This window comes from Palaemon carinicauda, chromosome 18, assembly GCF_036898095.1.
Source record: "Palaemon carinicauda isolate YSFRI2023 chromosome 18, ASM3689809v2, whole genome shotgun sequence".
NCBI classification, from domain to species: Eukaryota; Metazoa; Arthropoda; class Malacostraca; order Decapoda; family Palaemonidae; genus Palaemon; species Palaemon carinicauda.
This window is the reverse complement of record NC_090742.1, coordinates 580,079-596,823: the sequence shown is the minus strand read 5'-3', so window position 1 is coordinate 596,823 and position 16,745 is coordinate 580,079. Positions and strand designations below refer to the sequence as shown.

Genomic DNA, 16,745 nt, shown 5'->3' with positions numbered 1-16,745 from the left:
TATGTACGATCGTGTGACACACGGTTGGTACACTTTCATGCAAATATAAATACCCTTTTCAATAATACCATCCTTTCTAAAATAATTTTGCGCTATAGTTATAAAATACTGAAAAGTGGAAAGGTTCCACCTGAAGGTTACACACTCATCTGTCAACTTTGAGAATCATCAGATATAGAGTTACTCAAGAGTAGTGAGCGACTTATGACGAAGACAAGATAGAGTGACAGTCTATTCGGTCACTCCTTTTGCTTGGGTTCAGTCCAAAAGAACATTTAGCAATATAAGTTGTCGGACTGTTCTAGATCTCTTTTCATGGGTAACAGACTGCAATTGTAATCTGCCTTTATGAAAAATGCAAATTCCTTGAATTTCTTTCATTTGAAAAACTGGTTTTAAGAGAAGCAAAACAAAGTCAATTGATAAAAAAGTGTCTAAACTCCTTTTAAAGATAACAATGGAGGAACCCTATCTGGATTTTTAGAACAAGCCCCAATTAGTGAAAATTGAAAGATGACTTGTATCGGTAACAGAGTTTTAAGGAATGCTGTTGTTCTTAAGGGTTGGTCAAGTTTTTTATCTTTGGCTAACAAATATAATACAGATCGTTTTCAAATAGTCAAAATCTTTTTCAACATGTAAAGAGAAAAAAAAATCACTGTAGTGTTGACGCTTGTATGCATGATAAAGAGAGTAATTTGCAGTAGGTAAAAAAAAAATAATGTTGATTATTTTGATAATTTTCAACAGGGTGGAACAAACCCAAAATTATACAGTACAACTATCAGAGTCGATTACCTTATAGGAAGATATTTGGACATTAATTTCACATGCCCAATTGCATTCCGCAATAGGCTATAACCACAGATTTAGCTGATTTAAAACAGGAGATGGACTGATTAAATAAATTATACATTATTTTGTTATGGCACTCTTAAAAAGTCGACAATAATTTCACAGCCGTTAACCTCAATTACGACAGTAACACCAGAGACATAACCGTTAACGTGAGCAGCTAACTGGTTCCACATTAACTAGAAAAATAGACAGAATTACTGAAGAAAGCTGACCACAGTGATCGATTGCAGAAGAAGATTCGATATTGCAGAGGAAAATTAGAAATTGCAGAAGGAAATTCGAAATATACAATAATTTTTGGCAATTACCGAACAAGTTTGTCATTCAATGTACTATTTTAAGTTTTTTTTTTCAAAAGCTTGAGACAAATCCTCATAAGAAGAAGTTAATGGAATAGATTTATCAACTGCTAGGCCAGAGGAGGCCATTCAGCAATAAGGTTGCCCAAACGGTAAACCTCACGAAGTTTGGAGTAAAGTTTTAAAAGGCCAGGGACAGCAAAATGGAAGAGAAGAAGGATTTGATTTGATCTGTGAATCAAGGCTACATAGCCCGACACTGGGGCCTGTGAGGCCATTCAGTGTCCAAGTGCACCTAGGGGGAAACCCATTAGTAACACTGTGTAGTAGAGGTTGCATGAGGTTGGACAGGAGGACAGGAAGAGAGAACGGAGGTAAAGTATAATGATGCAAAGTACTGTAAGTGTAGCTAGGGACTGAAGGAACTATGCTAAGAGTTAAGCAATGTCTACAGTACACAGTGTGTGGTGAAGAAGGGAACTTGGAACGGAGATAAAGCGAAAAGGTAAAAAGTGGGTACAACCATAAAAGTAAGTCTTGGGTACAACATGCATACAACACTATTCCAGACGGAGAAGGTAAAGGACTGTGGATTTACTCAAATAAACAATCAAATATGAAGTTGTTAATTCCAACAACAAAATTCTCATATTTACTATTTGTATGACCAAATGACGTGAAAACCTCTGTGTGAATTAATGACAGAAAACCTGTTCTACAATAAACAGACATATCAACTTTGTTCAGTAACACGCGTTTCAAATATAAAACCACCGGAAGCCGAATGCTGGAAAAAAAAAAAAAAACTGAACCAGTCTTATTTTGAGTTTTAATAACTATGGCACGGAGGAACGCTTTCATTACATATGATTCTGTTTTATTTTTCATCTCTCGTATGATATACCTATGAATACACAAATGAAGATTCCAACAAAGAAACACACACACAGACACACAGACACACAGACACAGACACACACACACACACACACACACACACACATATATATATATATATATATATATATATATATATATATATATATATATATATATACACCCTATAACGTGGTGAAAAGGTTTGTGTACCGCTATGATCAGCAAAACTGTACTAGCCAGGGCCACCTATTCTAGGTTGGTTTGCTATGTTGGCGATTAGACAAAAGCCTCCCACCGATCCACAGTGGCCAACATGACGATGCAGACTGGCCAAACCCCAGACATGAATAAAGACATGTCAGAGGCATTTACCTTGCAGTGGGGTATAAACGCTGAATTTGTTGTATAGAATCATGCGTATGAAGAGATTAATATGAAAGTATTTTTGTGTGCATTCATCAGTTTCATAAAAAAAGTGGAAATGACTGTTGTGTGGCTTTTCCTCCGTGGCTACAGACTAATAATGAGAAAGCCTCGACATTAGAATAAGTTATATATACTGTATATGCATTTTTCACCTAAAACCTACTTCCCCTTGGGCCATGGAGTTCAGTCTTCCCGTTGCATAACAAATTCTGGGGTACCGTTGCTACACAAAATGCCTCCGTGTTTTTTTTTTTATTGGAAAACGACCCAATTTACAATCTGCGAGTAGGGAGTTCGAGCCACGCCCCACTCATGCCTGTCAGTTTCTATAAGCTAGGGATTTGGTTTGAGGGGGGTGATCCTAAAGATGGCTTAAAGGTCATCCATGGACAGGATTATGCCCTAGTTATCAGCAGCCATTGTCTGGATTGGCTGGAGAGGGACCTTGGGAGTTGATCGTATGTACCCATATGAATCTCTATGAAGTTGTCGTAAAGACGTCTCTTGCCTCTACCGTTCACGATTGATACCATGATACTTTCGTATCCTAGCTCCACTGAATCCAGGATACAGGAAATTATCAACGCCCTTATATACCAACACAGGTCCCAGGAGGACCCAGAATAGCCCTACTAACCGGTTAGGAGGCGGGTGGTTATGTCGCTTTCGTAAAAAAAAAAAAAAAAAAAAAAAAAAAAACAGAAAAAAAAGGTGCGACGTAGTCCTCTTGTAAACAACATACTGGTTTGGCAAGATCAAGCTGGCTAGAGTGTGGTCTGCTGTCCAGAGACTATGCCCTTGAAAGGCATACACGTGTCTAACTTCGAGAGCAAAGACATTGGGATATTTTACTGACTTTTTTTTTTCCTTTTATATAATGCCAGACAAGGACTGTTTATTGTTTAGACGGAAAAAAAAAACTGAGGGAGCTTACCGAGCATTGCAAAATCTAAACTTATGTCCAGGAAATAAAGAAAGAGAGAGAGAGAGAGAGAGAGAGAGAGAGAGAGAGAGAGAGAGAGATCTTAATTTGCACTTTTAAAATGCATTTATTAATTGCCGTGTTTATCATTAAAGTTTGTAGATCACAAAAATAAGTAGTTAAAAGAAAACGGTTGTTAATTAATCGTAAAAAAAGCTTTTTAATGATCGAACATTGCCCCATTTCTCTCTCTCTCTCTCTCTCTCTCTCTCTCTCTCTCTCTCTCTCTCTCTCGTTGTAAGTAAATATAACTAAATTATCAATAAATCGTAAAAAAAAGGTTTTTAATAGTCGAACATTGCCCCATTTTCTCTCTCTCTCTCTCTCTCTCTCTCTCTCTCTCTCTCTCTCTCTCTCTCTCTCTCTCTCTCTCTCTCTCGTTGTAAGTAAATATAACTAAATTATCAATAAATCGTAAAAAAAAGGTTTTTAATAGTCGAACATTGCCCCATTTTTTTTCTCTCTCTCTCTCTCTCTCTCTCTCTCTCTCTCTCTCTCTCTCTCTCTCTCTCTCTCTCTCTCTCTCTCTCTCTCGTTGTAAATAAATATATCTAAATTACATATACCAAACTAGCAGTTTTTAACCTATACAGTATTCTAGACGTTTTATTCCAGCTAAGACCAAGTTGTGGAATGATCTTCCTAATAAGGCAGTTGAATCCGTATGTTAAACAGGCTGTCACAGGGAGCTCTTTCTAGTTTATATATGAAAGATCCATTTCAATATTCCTGCTGTTTTTAAAATATTTTATATTAATTGCTCGTTGCTTCTCTTATAGTTTATTTATTTCCTTCCCTCACTGGTATATTTTTCTCTATTGGAGCCCTCTGGATTATAGCATTCCTGCCTTTCCAACTAGGGTTGTAGCTTAGCTAGTAATAATAATACAGTCTGCCTTTAACATTTTCAGGTTCGTGATAGGCCTAGCCGGAGGCATAACTTCTATAGCTGGCTACGCCTATGTGGTGGAACTTTCCGACACCAACATTCGTGGCATGATGGCAACTCTCCCCACCATGGGCATCGTACTCGGAAATCTTTATACCGTGGCCTTCGGATATATCGTGCAGTGGCAACACTTGACCTTCGTCTGCATCTTACCTTTAATCGGGTTCGGCTTCCTGACCTTCCTCCTGCCGGAATCTCCTTCCTACCTCGTGGTTAAAGGACGTCGAGAAGCAGCCATACATATCCTGAGGAAGCTGAGGGGCGAATACGCCGACGTCGAGGGGGAAGTAGCAGACCTCGAGAAGCGCAACCTCGCCGGCACGAAACAAAAGAACGGCGTGTGGTCGGTACTCCTGAAGAAGGACGTAATCAAGCGCGTCCTCGTGGTTTCCACGCTGTTCTTCATGATGCAGTTCTGCGGCAACTTCGTCCTCATGATCTACACGACGAGAATTCTTCAGGCTGCGGGATCCCCCATCGACCCAGACGCCATAACAGCCATCGCAGGGGCATTGAGAGTAGCGGGAACACTTGCAGCCATCTTCCTGCTCGACATCATTGGGAGAAGGCTTTCCCTCGTTATCTCACACGCTGTTAATGCCGGAGCTCTGGCGACTATGGCCGTTTATGTTTACCTGTCGGAGAATGCTGGTCCAGACGACGAGCACATCTATGAGAGGTGAGACTAGATTAAAGGGTTTCTTTGTTGAAACTGTAAATTGAATAAGGTGATTTTGCAGAAAGAAGCTTCACATCATAAATGAAATTAAGCGCGGAATTATCAAATTCAGCCGGATGCATTTAACGCCATAAGCCCGTTAATACGGTTGATTGTATTTTAATGTCAAAGTTACCAAAAAATTCTCAACATTTTCCTTATCAAAAATAAATAATAAAAGGTCTTAATATGACTTAATCTTACAAAGGCGCCATCAAGAACAAGCCAACAACTAAATCTTTTGGTGTCATTGTTGTTGTGCTTCATCATATGAACCCTTGATAAAGAAACGTTAGTCAAAAAGTCAAGTGCCAATTGTTTATTCCAATACTTAATAAGTTAGCAACTACATAAAAAATCAAATCTCAGAAAAGTTCTGTGTTTTTATAGTAAGGTGAGAATTGCGTCCTATTTTGTTTACTTTCTAGGTTAACCAATCTGCAGTAATGAAGTATTAAAGATGCAAAATCTTCATTAAAGGTGCACGATTAAAAGACAACTGTTGCCAAATGAATGTTTATATAGTAAGAAGCAATAAAATAAAAAATCTTCATAAGAAAAATTCACAAATAAAGAGCTGTTACAAAATCAACCCTTAGAAGAAGAATGTTTTAAACTTGGAAATTGTCAAAAAATTAAGAATTCCTCTTATTATCATAATGTTGAAATATTTAAAGGCAAAACTGTAGTACAGTTCTTGTTGCATATCCTTTGCTTTAAACTCCCACCCTCCCCAATCATATGCTTATCCCAACATCCCTCTAACTCTATCATCTTGATCTCTGTAATTATTACATATCATGCAACTATCTCATTCGCAAATGGTAATTACTTTAATGAATAAATGGAACGTAATTCATTTTATAATTTAATTTGAGTGCTCTTATGGCAGTCCGTTTGCTTGCTTCTTCTTGTTCCCAGATGTAATCATTTCGTAGATGAGCTAATTATTATTATTATTATTATTATTATTATTATTATTATTATTAGTAGTAGTAGTAGTAGTAGTAGTAGTAGTAGTAGTAGTAGTAGTACTTGTTGAGTTACTACCCTACTTGGAAAAGCAAGATGCTATAAGCCCAAGGGTTCCAACAGGGAAAAGTAACCCAGTGAGGAAAAAAAAAATAAATAAATAGACATCAGAAGTAATGAACAATTAGAATAAAATATTTTAAGAACATTAACAACATTAAAATAGACCTTTCATACGTAAATTATAAAAATTGAAAAACCAAAAAAAAAAAAAAAATAAAAAGAACAAGAAGTAAAAAAAATACAGATTAGTGTGCCTGGGTGTACCCTCAAGCATGAGAACTCCAACCCAAGAAAGTGGAAGACCATCGTACAGATGATAAATAGCTTAACTCGTAAAATGTATTTCTATGCTAGCGCTAATACCAATTGGGGACTTGTGCAACCTAATGTAAAGATCACACGATGATGATTATCAATATCATTTAAAAATTCTAGTTCTATTTAATTCTGAATTTAGCTTGATAAGGTATCCCGATTATAGTGTTATATCTTGGATACAGATTAAATATTTATACAATGAAGTCATGTTACATTTGTAGGCTGTCATGCATTCGGCCATATCCTCTTGAAGTTATCAATAATATTTTTTTTTTTTTAATGAGTCACGTTTACCATAGAAAGGAATTTTTTTTGCTTACGGCTTTGCCATCCCTTCATAATTAAAAGTTTATGAGATATTTTAACCTTTATTTATATAAAATATGGCGGTCATGAAACTTTGATATGCTTTTAGCTAAAACTTATTTACTCGTTCATATTTTTCGGCATGATTTCTGCATTATTTTTATCACGGAGGCTTTAATCTACATTATTTGCATTTTACAGTACTTGAATGTCAACCTTGTGCTTTAGTATCACTAAAACTTTGCCTCTTTAAAGTAACACCCAAAAGGTTACTTCAACTATGATTATAATACTAACATCAAACGTTATTCTTAAATGTTTTGCTTCATACTCACAAGAAAATTTTCTAAATAATTTTCTTCCTAAATTTTCACTTATATATTTTCTCAACATTTTCTTCCTAAATTTCGTATAGGATTAAATTCATTTACATGTTTCTCATTGTTTTTTTCTTAAAGTAACATCACCCTAACCATTTTTTTCCCATCTTAACTATCCCCGTTTTCTCAACATTTTCTTTCAAAATAATTTTCCCAATATAATCTCCACAAAATATTTATAATTTTTCTCATCTTCCAGTCTTAAACTATCTCCCTGTTTTCTCAACATTTTCTTCGAGGCATTATCCTAACTCAATTTCCTCCACAGCCTTTATCTTTCTCATCTTCCAACTTTATACTACCTACCTATTTTCTCAACATTTTCTTCCTGGGGTATTTCCCACTTAAATTTTTCAATAGTCCTTATTCACCTTCCCATCTTTCAACCTTACACTACCTCCCTATTTTCTCAACATTTTCTTACCTTTATTTCCCCAATATTCTTCATTACCGTTCTCAAAATTTTCTTCCAGGTATTTTCCAAACTTAATTTCCCCAATATTCTTTATTAGCATTCTCATCATCCAGCCTTGAACTATCTCCCTTTTTTCTCTACATTTCCTCCCCGACGCATTTTCCCAACTTAATTTCCCTAACATTCTTTATTATTCTCATCTTCCAACCTTGTACTACCTCCCTATTTTCTTAATGTTTTCTACCAAAGAATTTTTTCAGTTCAATTTTCTCAATAGTCTTTATCAACCTTATCGTCTTTCAGTCTTAAACTATCTCCCTATTTTCTCAACATTTTCTTCCAGAAGTACTTTCATAATCAAATTTTCTCAATAGGCTTTACTATCTTTCTTACAGCCTCACGTGGGTCCCCACCGTCTGCCTGACAGTGTCTCTCTTCATCTGTGATATTGGAGTGCATCCAGTGCCTTACATTCTCTCCTCGGAATACTTCCCAACAAATATTCGATCACAGGTAAATGTCTAATTACATTTTTACTGGCCTAGTGCAGTATTTCTCATTTGTAATTCATTTATAAAAATCTATTTGTTTTTGTTTGTTGAAAGGTACATAGTCAGTATGATTTAACATCTAATCTTGCAATTCATAAAACTGCTTATTGCTTACATTAAAATTTATGCTAAATGCACGTGCAGAAATAAATTCTTCCTAACTTTTCTAGCTGCTTAGAAGGACACATACCAGGTAAATATCTAGTTATTTTACTTGGTTAATTTGATTATTTGCAGTTTATTGTGGCATTTGAAAACTCTAGTCCAAAAGATGTTACCATGAGCAGGTCTTTTCTCTAAATGTGTTTTCACTGAAGTAGCATTTGTTCATGAACACGAATTTACCTAACTGTTATTTTAGAAACACATTCGAAATATGTTTGTATTCCAGTCCTTAATGTCCATAATAAACAAATGAAGTATTAATCAAAATGTCTCCAGCTAATTTTCTGGAAGGTAAAAATAAATCAGAGAAGCGACCGTTGGAAAAGCAAGCATTCCTTTAATAGAGAGAAGGAAGAAGAAGGAAACTTCGACGGCACAGGAATTTGTAACGAAATGACAGAAGTTGGTATCTTTAATGGCACCATCCGTTTCAAGTTTGGGAGATTGATGGCATCAAGGCATCGTGAAGTTTGGGGTAAAAAAAAAAAAAGGAGAAAAAAAACCGTCATTAAATTTCAGTTGCTTCAGGGCATCTTCTATTATTCAAGGTCATCTATACGACGCTGGACAAATATCTCTATATTTCACTCGCAAAAAAAAAAAAAAAAAAAAAAAAAAAAAAAAATTCGACTTGTATAAGCCAAGATAGGTATGGGTATTTCAAGGCAGAAGTTCAATTTGGAAATGTATTGAATACTTAATAAATTATAATTTTGAGGTCTTAAATATCATTCAATAAGGGCTGTAAGATATATTTCTCTCTTCATTGGGGAAAACGGATACCTCTGTACAATGCCGTTCAAGACATTTGCCAGAGTAAATGCCTAAAGATACTTTGTTTCAAATAATAAGTATCTATAATTGGGTGGAACATTTTTGTTGAAGAAATATTATTTGGTGGTTTGTTTATATTATTACATTAACCTTTGCTATCATTCTTAACTTCAACATTGATAGCCCATCGGTTGTTTACTCTTGAAAAAAGAGTGAGAAGATGCCCTCTAAAAGATCAATATATATATATATATATATATATATATATATATATATATTTATATATATACATATATATATATATATATATATATATATATATATATATATATAAAATGTGTGTGAGTGTGTGTGTGGTACCATCCCAAGATATTAAGATAAACGTTTTGTATATTTTCAGGCCTCGTCCTTGTGCATCTCTGCAGGCACGCTTTTCTCCTTCCTGGCTCTTCAGCTGTATAGCCCCATGCAAGACATGCTGACGCAAGCAGGGCTGTACGTGGTCTACGCCTCCGTCAGCGCCTTTGGAGTTATCTTTTCGTTCTATGCCGTTACCGAAACGAAAGGCAAAAGTGTTGGATAAACTGTAATTATATTTCGATAAAATAATATAAAATTGAGAGGAGGAAAATACTGACAACCTTCTCTTCTCATGGTGCTTTCATTATTGTATACTGGCAGGGCAGTTTTCCTCTCCGAGTCCGCAATAACTCTTAGAAAAGATGTATCAAAGTTCTATTCTGTGAGGTGCCTTTGAATATCTTCATAAATACTACTGGGTAGTTATACTTTCTGTATGTTGCTCAAGTACTGATCTCCCTTATTGCTTCTAACCATAACTTCTATTTAAGTCGGTGACTTTCTTGCCGTTGAAAAAGACGCTCATAAATAATTTAAGAATCTAGCAATCAGATCTTTCCGTTAAAGTTGGTTAAACTATTTTAAGACACAAGTTCGTCTGTTTTAACTTGTAAAAAAATATCGAATTTCTATTATTTTGTTCGCTTATAACCAGACAGAATTACTTCATTTAACTTTTTTTTTCCAAAAACGTGTTTCTGATAGTCAAGTTGTCCAAGATTAATGCTCGTTAGATCAGTTCATGTAAAATCATTAAATAAACTTAAAAGCATATAACTAAATGTTGATTGACAGGATCTATTTTCATTGTAAGGCTCATAAGTACATGCTTCACTTAACTGATTCTTGACTCGATTCGATTCTACCTAAATAGTTTTTGGCTGTGCCTTTTGGGCAATATTTGCAAATTTGCGATCTACCTAAATGTCGGTTGACAGTCTTTAGTTTAATTGAACGACTTGTAAGGACTTGTTTCACTTAATCTTGTCTCGACGAGTCTAACTGAAGATTTTTTGGCTATGCCTTTTGGGCAATATTTGCAAATTTGCGATCTACGTAAATATCGTTGATAGTCTATAGTTTAATTGTAGGACTCGTAAGGACTTGCTTACTTAAAATTGCCTCGACTTGAGTCTACCTAATGAGTTTTTGGTTGTGCCCTTCAGGCGTTATGTAAAAATTTGGGATCTATCTGTGGTTGAAAGGCTTTAGTTTAACTGGAGGGCTTGTAAGGACTTGCTTCACCTAATCTTGCCTCAGCTTGAGTTTACCTAAATAGTTTTTGATTGTACCCTTCAGGCGATATTTGCAAATTTGTGGTCTACCTAAGTGTCGGTTGACAGGCTTTACTTTAATTGTAGGACTCATAAGGACTTGCTTCACTTAATCTTTCCTTGACTTGAGCCTACCTAAAGAGTTTTTGGGCGTGCCCTTCGGGCAATATTTGCAAATTTGTGATCTACCTAAATGTCGGTTGACAGGCTTTAGTTTAATTGTAGGACTCATAAGGACTTGCTTCACTTAAACTTACCTCGAATTGAGTCTACCTAAAGATTTTTTGGCTGTGCCCTTCAGGTGATACAGTATTTACAAATTTATGAACTACCTACGTTTACAGGTTTTAGTTTAAATGTAGGGCTTGTAAGGACTTACTTCACTTAATCTTGCCTCGACTCAAGTCTACCTAATAAGTTTTTGGCTGTGCTCTTCACGCAAAATTTACAAATTTGTGATCTACCTACGTGTACAGGCTTCAGTTTAATCACAGGGCTCGTAAGGACTCGCTCCACTTAATCTTGCCTCAGCTCGAGTCTACTTAAATAGTTTTTGATAGTGCCCTTTAGGCGACATTTACAAATTTGCGATGTACCTAAATGTCGGTTGACTGGCTTTAGTTTAATCATAAAACGTGTAAGGACTTGCTTCACTTAATCTTGCCTTGACTTGAGTCTACCTGAAGAGTTTTCGGCTGTACCCATTGGGTGATATTTGCAAATTTGTAATCCACCTATGGTTGACAGGCTTTAGTTTAGTTGTAGGGATTGCAAGGACTTGCTTCACTTACTCTTGCCTCGACTTTGGTATACCTAAATAGTTTTTGGCTGTACCCTTTGGGCGATATTTGCAAACTTACAATCTACCTACAGTTGATGGGCTTTGGCTTAATTGTTGGGATTGTAAGGACTTGCTTCACTTACTCTGGCCTCGACTTTATTCTACCTAAATAGTTTTTGCCTGTGCATTTTGGGCAATATTTGCAAATTTGCGATCTAACTAAATGTCACTTGACAGGCTTTAGATTTAATTGTATGGCTCGTAAGGACTTGCTTCACTTAATCTTCCCTCAACTTGTGTCTACCTAATGAGTACTTTGGCTGTGCCGTTCGGAGGATATTTGAAAATTTATGATCTACCTATGGTTGATAGGCTTATTGTAACTGTAGGGATTGTAAGGACATATACTTCACTTACTCTTGCGTCGACTTAAGTCTACCTAAATAGTTTTTGGCTGTGCCCTTCGGGCATTATTTACAAATTTACGATCTACCTAAATGCCACTTGAGAGGCTTTAAATTCAATTGTATGACTCGTAAGGACTTGTTTTACTTAATCTTGCCTCGAATTGAGTTTACCTATATAGGTTTTGGCTGTGCCTTTTGGGCAATATTTGCAAATTTGGGATCTACTTAAATGTCAGTTGACAGGTTTTAGTTTAATTGTAGGGCTCGTAAGGACTTGCTTCCCTTAATCTTGCCTCCACTTGAGTCTACCTAAAGAGTTTTTGGCAGTGCTCTTTAGGCGATTTTTGCAAATGTGCGATCCACCTATGGTTGACAGGCTTCAGTTTAATTGTATGGCTCGTAAGGTCTAGCTTCACTTAATCGTGCCTCCACTTGAGTCTACTTAAATAGTCGACTGTACATTTTGGGCAATATCTGCAAATTTGCGATCTACCTAAATGTTGGTTGACAGTCTTTATTTAATAGTATGGCTCGTATGGACTTGGTTCACTTAATCTTGCCTCCAATTGAGTCAACCTAAATAGATAACTGTGCCTTCAGACGATATTTGCAAATTTGCGATCTACGTTTATGTCGGTTGACAGGCTTTAGTTTAATTGTAGGACTCGTAAGGGATTGCTTCATTTAATCTTGCCTCAACTTGAGTCTACCTAGATAGTTGACTGTGCCTTTCGAGCGATATTGGTAAATTCGTGATCTACCTAAATGTCAGTTGACAGGCTTTAGTTTAGTTAAATGGCTCGTAAGGACTTGCTTCCTTTAAGCTTGCCTCCACTTTAATCTAACTAAATAATAGGCTGTGCCCTTTCGGCGATATTTACAAATTTGGGATCTACCTAAATGTCGGTTGACAGGCTTTAGTTTAATTGTAAGGCTTGTAAAGACTTTCTTCACTTAACTTTGCCTCGACTTCAATCTACCTAAAGAATTTTTGGCTTTGCCTTTCGGGCAATATTTGCAAATTTGCAATCTACTTATATGTCAGTTGACAGGCTTTATTTAAATTGTATGGATCATAAGGCCTTGCTTCACTTAATCTTGCATTGACTTCACTCTATCTAAATCATTTTAGGCTGTGCCTTTTGGGCAATATTTGCAAATTTGCTTCTACCTAAATGTCGTTGACAGTCTTGAGTTTAATTGTATGGCTTGACAATATTTCCTCCACTTAATCTTGACTCGACTTGAGTCTACCTAAATAGTTTTTGGCTGTGCCTTTTGGGTGATATTTGCAAATTTGCAATCTACCTATATGTCAGGTGACAGACTTTACTTTAATTATATGGCTCATAAGGACTTTGTTCACTTAATCTTTCCTCGACTTAAGCCTACCTAAATAAGTTATCGCTGTGCCTTTCTGGTGATATTTGCACATTTACAGTCTACCTGAATGTAAGTTGACAGCTTTAGTTTAATTGTATGGCTCACAAGGACTTTCTTCACTTAATCTTGCCTCGACTTGAGTCTACGTAAAGAGTTTTTGGCTGTGTCTTTGGGTGATATTTGCAAATATGCAATCTACCTAAATGTTAGTAGACAGCTTTAGTTTAATTGTATGGCTTGTAAGGACTTGCTTTACTCAAGTTTGCGTAGACTTGAGTCTACCTAAAGACTTTTTGGCTGTGCCTTTCAGGCGATATTTGCAAATTTGCGACCTACCTAAATGTTAGTTGACAGGTTTTAGTTGAATTGTATGGCTCGTATGGACTTGCTTCACTTACTCCTGCCTTGACTCGAGTCTACCTAAATAGCAGAGTCATAATTACAGATGTACAAAGAATGATACTCAAACGTTCTTTAACATAATTTTTCTCTCACACATATTCCCGTTCTATTTGCACAATGGTTAAGATTCAGGTATCTTTTTACGCATAGGATGTAAACTTGAATTTTCTTGAATAACCATTTGGCCGTAATTTTTACAATAGAACATGAAACGAAAGAACTTTCTCGATGATTGGCATTACCTGAATCCTATCTTATGTGTTTGTGATTACAAAAATAATAAAAGCATCCTTACACTTTTATTTTAATTATATTTTATACTAGACATCGTATATGAATATACTAACCGCGTATTGTACGTGTATAACTTGGAATTTAATGTTATATCATATACATTTATTAAAAGGGCGTCTTTTATCATGTCATATATATATACATATATATATATATATATATATATATATATATGTGTGTGTGTGTGTGTGTGTGTGTGTGTGTGTGTTTGCACATGCACTGGTAAAATCTGTTGGGACACGATTATTGACTAACTAGACATAACGTTTACTGGGAAACTCTTCAGTTAAAAATCAACAAATGCATTATAAGGTCAAATCATTCAAGCTTTAGAATATTTCCTCTGACTCTACATTTACTACGAAACAAGTATTACCATATTAGAATTTTTTTCCTAAGTCACAATGTCACCCAAAAATATATTTTAGTTTTATTGCGACGTAGTTTATATTTTAAATAGTTTGGAACTTTTTGTTGTAAAATGTTCCAGAAACATAAAATCCTAGATAGAAGTACACGGCGGACCAATTTTGAAATATATTTCTGTCGGTATTACGAAAATAACGTAAAACAATTTTCATAGACAATAATTCTGTACAAATAGGAATTGTCACGGTGCTGTATGTGGAAATATATTTGGTAGGGTACACTCAGTTGTAGTATTTTTATGTACTCAGTTTTAAAGTGAGAACATTTCATGATATAATATAATTCATATGAAATTAATATGGTCAATATACTGAAATTTGCACGAAAATATTTTGTCATAAAACTTTGAAATAAAAATGATTCTAACATGTTTTGTGATCTTCTAGACCACATTTTTTTCAGAGTATATTTTCATGGTTTTGAAATCCAGGTAAAAAAAAAATTTAAATGCTCTTTACATTTATAATTTAATACTTACGATAAAGTCTATCCATTTCAGTATTTTACTGCTTATTTTGAACTTGAAAAGAAAATTGTCGCAAATAAAGAATTTGACATGAAAATCTATTTTAGATTTAACATTCTCTAACTGAAAACATTCTCTTAGCGTGAAACGAAGGGAAATTTTAATTCAAAGTATTTTTGTAACATATGCTTTCAGGCAAACATATTTCCACTGCTTATTATTTTAAGATAAACCTTTTTGATATGAAAGTTTTTCAATAAAAGGAGATAACTACAGTAAATCGTTATTCCTATCCTATCTTATTTCGGGTCTCCGGAGAGATGGTAAAATGAGGAGAAAGACATTCAACTTGAATCTGTCCTAACCTAGCTCATCCCATGGTGCCTTGAACTTACCTAACCCATCCTAGAGCAATATGTCTTGTCAATATTGTATTACTAGTGTACGCGACCCGTCAAAAATGACAGCTAAATATTTAAATAGATATACAAGCACACACAGATTCAACCCTTCCCACCCTCTCCCCCTTTCCTAACTACAATACATCTAGAAATGCCGCTGTGCGTGACCGATATATATATATATATATATATATATATATATATATATATATATATATATATATATATATATATATATATATATATATATATATACAGTATATACAGAGAGAGGGAGAGAGACAGACAGACAGACAGACAGATAGAGACTTGCTCCCTATTATATTGGGGAGATTACTACAATTATCATTATTATTGACACTACAAGCCCTAGAACCCTAGTAGGAAAGGCACCGTCCTACCCAATACATGCTATTTCTTCGAGTCCTATCTATAGCATCCTAAAGCATTGTATCCTTACGCAACTCATCCTAGGATGTGTGTCCTGCCTTGTCCCCTCTCTAGGTGCAATATTCCACTGTATCCTAACCCAAGCCATCTTAGGGAGTTGTATCGCCAAGATCACGAAAATTAAGTCAAACGACGTAATAAATTACGTGACGTCACGGGGTTGTGAATGTTCTATCTCTTTAAGTATAAAAAGCTAAAGGTGATACAGATGATCTAATTATGGATTTATAGGTTGGATTACGGAATTTCACCTATATATCCCGTCGCTAGGTCCTGTGAGGCCATTCAGCACTTAAGTGCATCTAGGGTAAAGCCAATTACTCAGTGAGGAAAAAGTTGGAAGAGGTTGGACAGCAAGATGGAAGAAAGGAAGCAAGAATGGAGATGACGTATAGAAGGATATGAACGTTTCAACCTTTTCATTTCAGTGGCATTTAAACATTTATACTATATACGGTATATATATATATATATATATATATATATATATATATATATATACATATATATATATATATACATATATATATATATATATATATATATATATATATATATATATATATATATATATATATATATTTACAACTCAACACCACTTCTGCAGTATTTTGGGTATTACAAATTTCTGTCAAATTTCAAGAATATTAAAAGATATCTGTTTTTTTATAACTAGATGTCCATTTTCTCATTCAACAAAGAAAAAAAAAAGGTCTGTCAGCATCTGCTGGTAATTAAAGTGGTAAAGCTGTTCCCATTACCTTCCTCTTTGAATGATAAAACATTTATATAAATTAAGATTGTGTTTATTTTCATACCTTTATTCACTTGAACATATCTCTAGACTTTATGCTTCCGAGATAGTAGGTTTACGATTTACCAAAAGCATCAGCCCTTTAGGGATTGAGAGAGTGACGTAAATTTACAGCTCCTTTCATCATCAGAATATGACTTAATATGGTTTTCTAATTCCTGCATTATAAACACTAACGATTCACAATTTCAGCTGACTATACCGAACAACCGCTTATAAAGCTTAGTCC

The 16,745-nt window shown here is 35.1% G+C and overlaps 1 protein-coding gene across 1 annotated transcript in view; it reads left to right on the top strand.

Annotated features, from left to right (window-relative positions):
• Positions 1-15,415, top strand: part of LOC137657578 (facilitated trehalose transporter Tret1-like) — a 22,408-nt gene extending 6,993 nt beyond the window's left edge. The window contains exons 3-5 of the mRNA XM_068391914.1: positions 4,356-5,072; positions 7,961-8,078; positions 9,456-15,415. Of these exons, the coding sequence (XP_068248015.1) occupies positions 4,356-5,072; positions 7,961-8,078; positions 9,456-9,638 (1,018 nt within the window). The 3' untranslated portion in view covers positions 9,639-15,415. The remainder of the gene's footprint in view (positions 1-4,355; positions 5,073-7,960; positions 8,079-9,455) is intronic.
• The last annotated feature ends 1,330 nt before the right edge of the window (positions 15,416-16,745 follow it).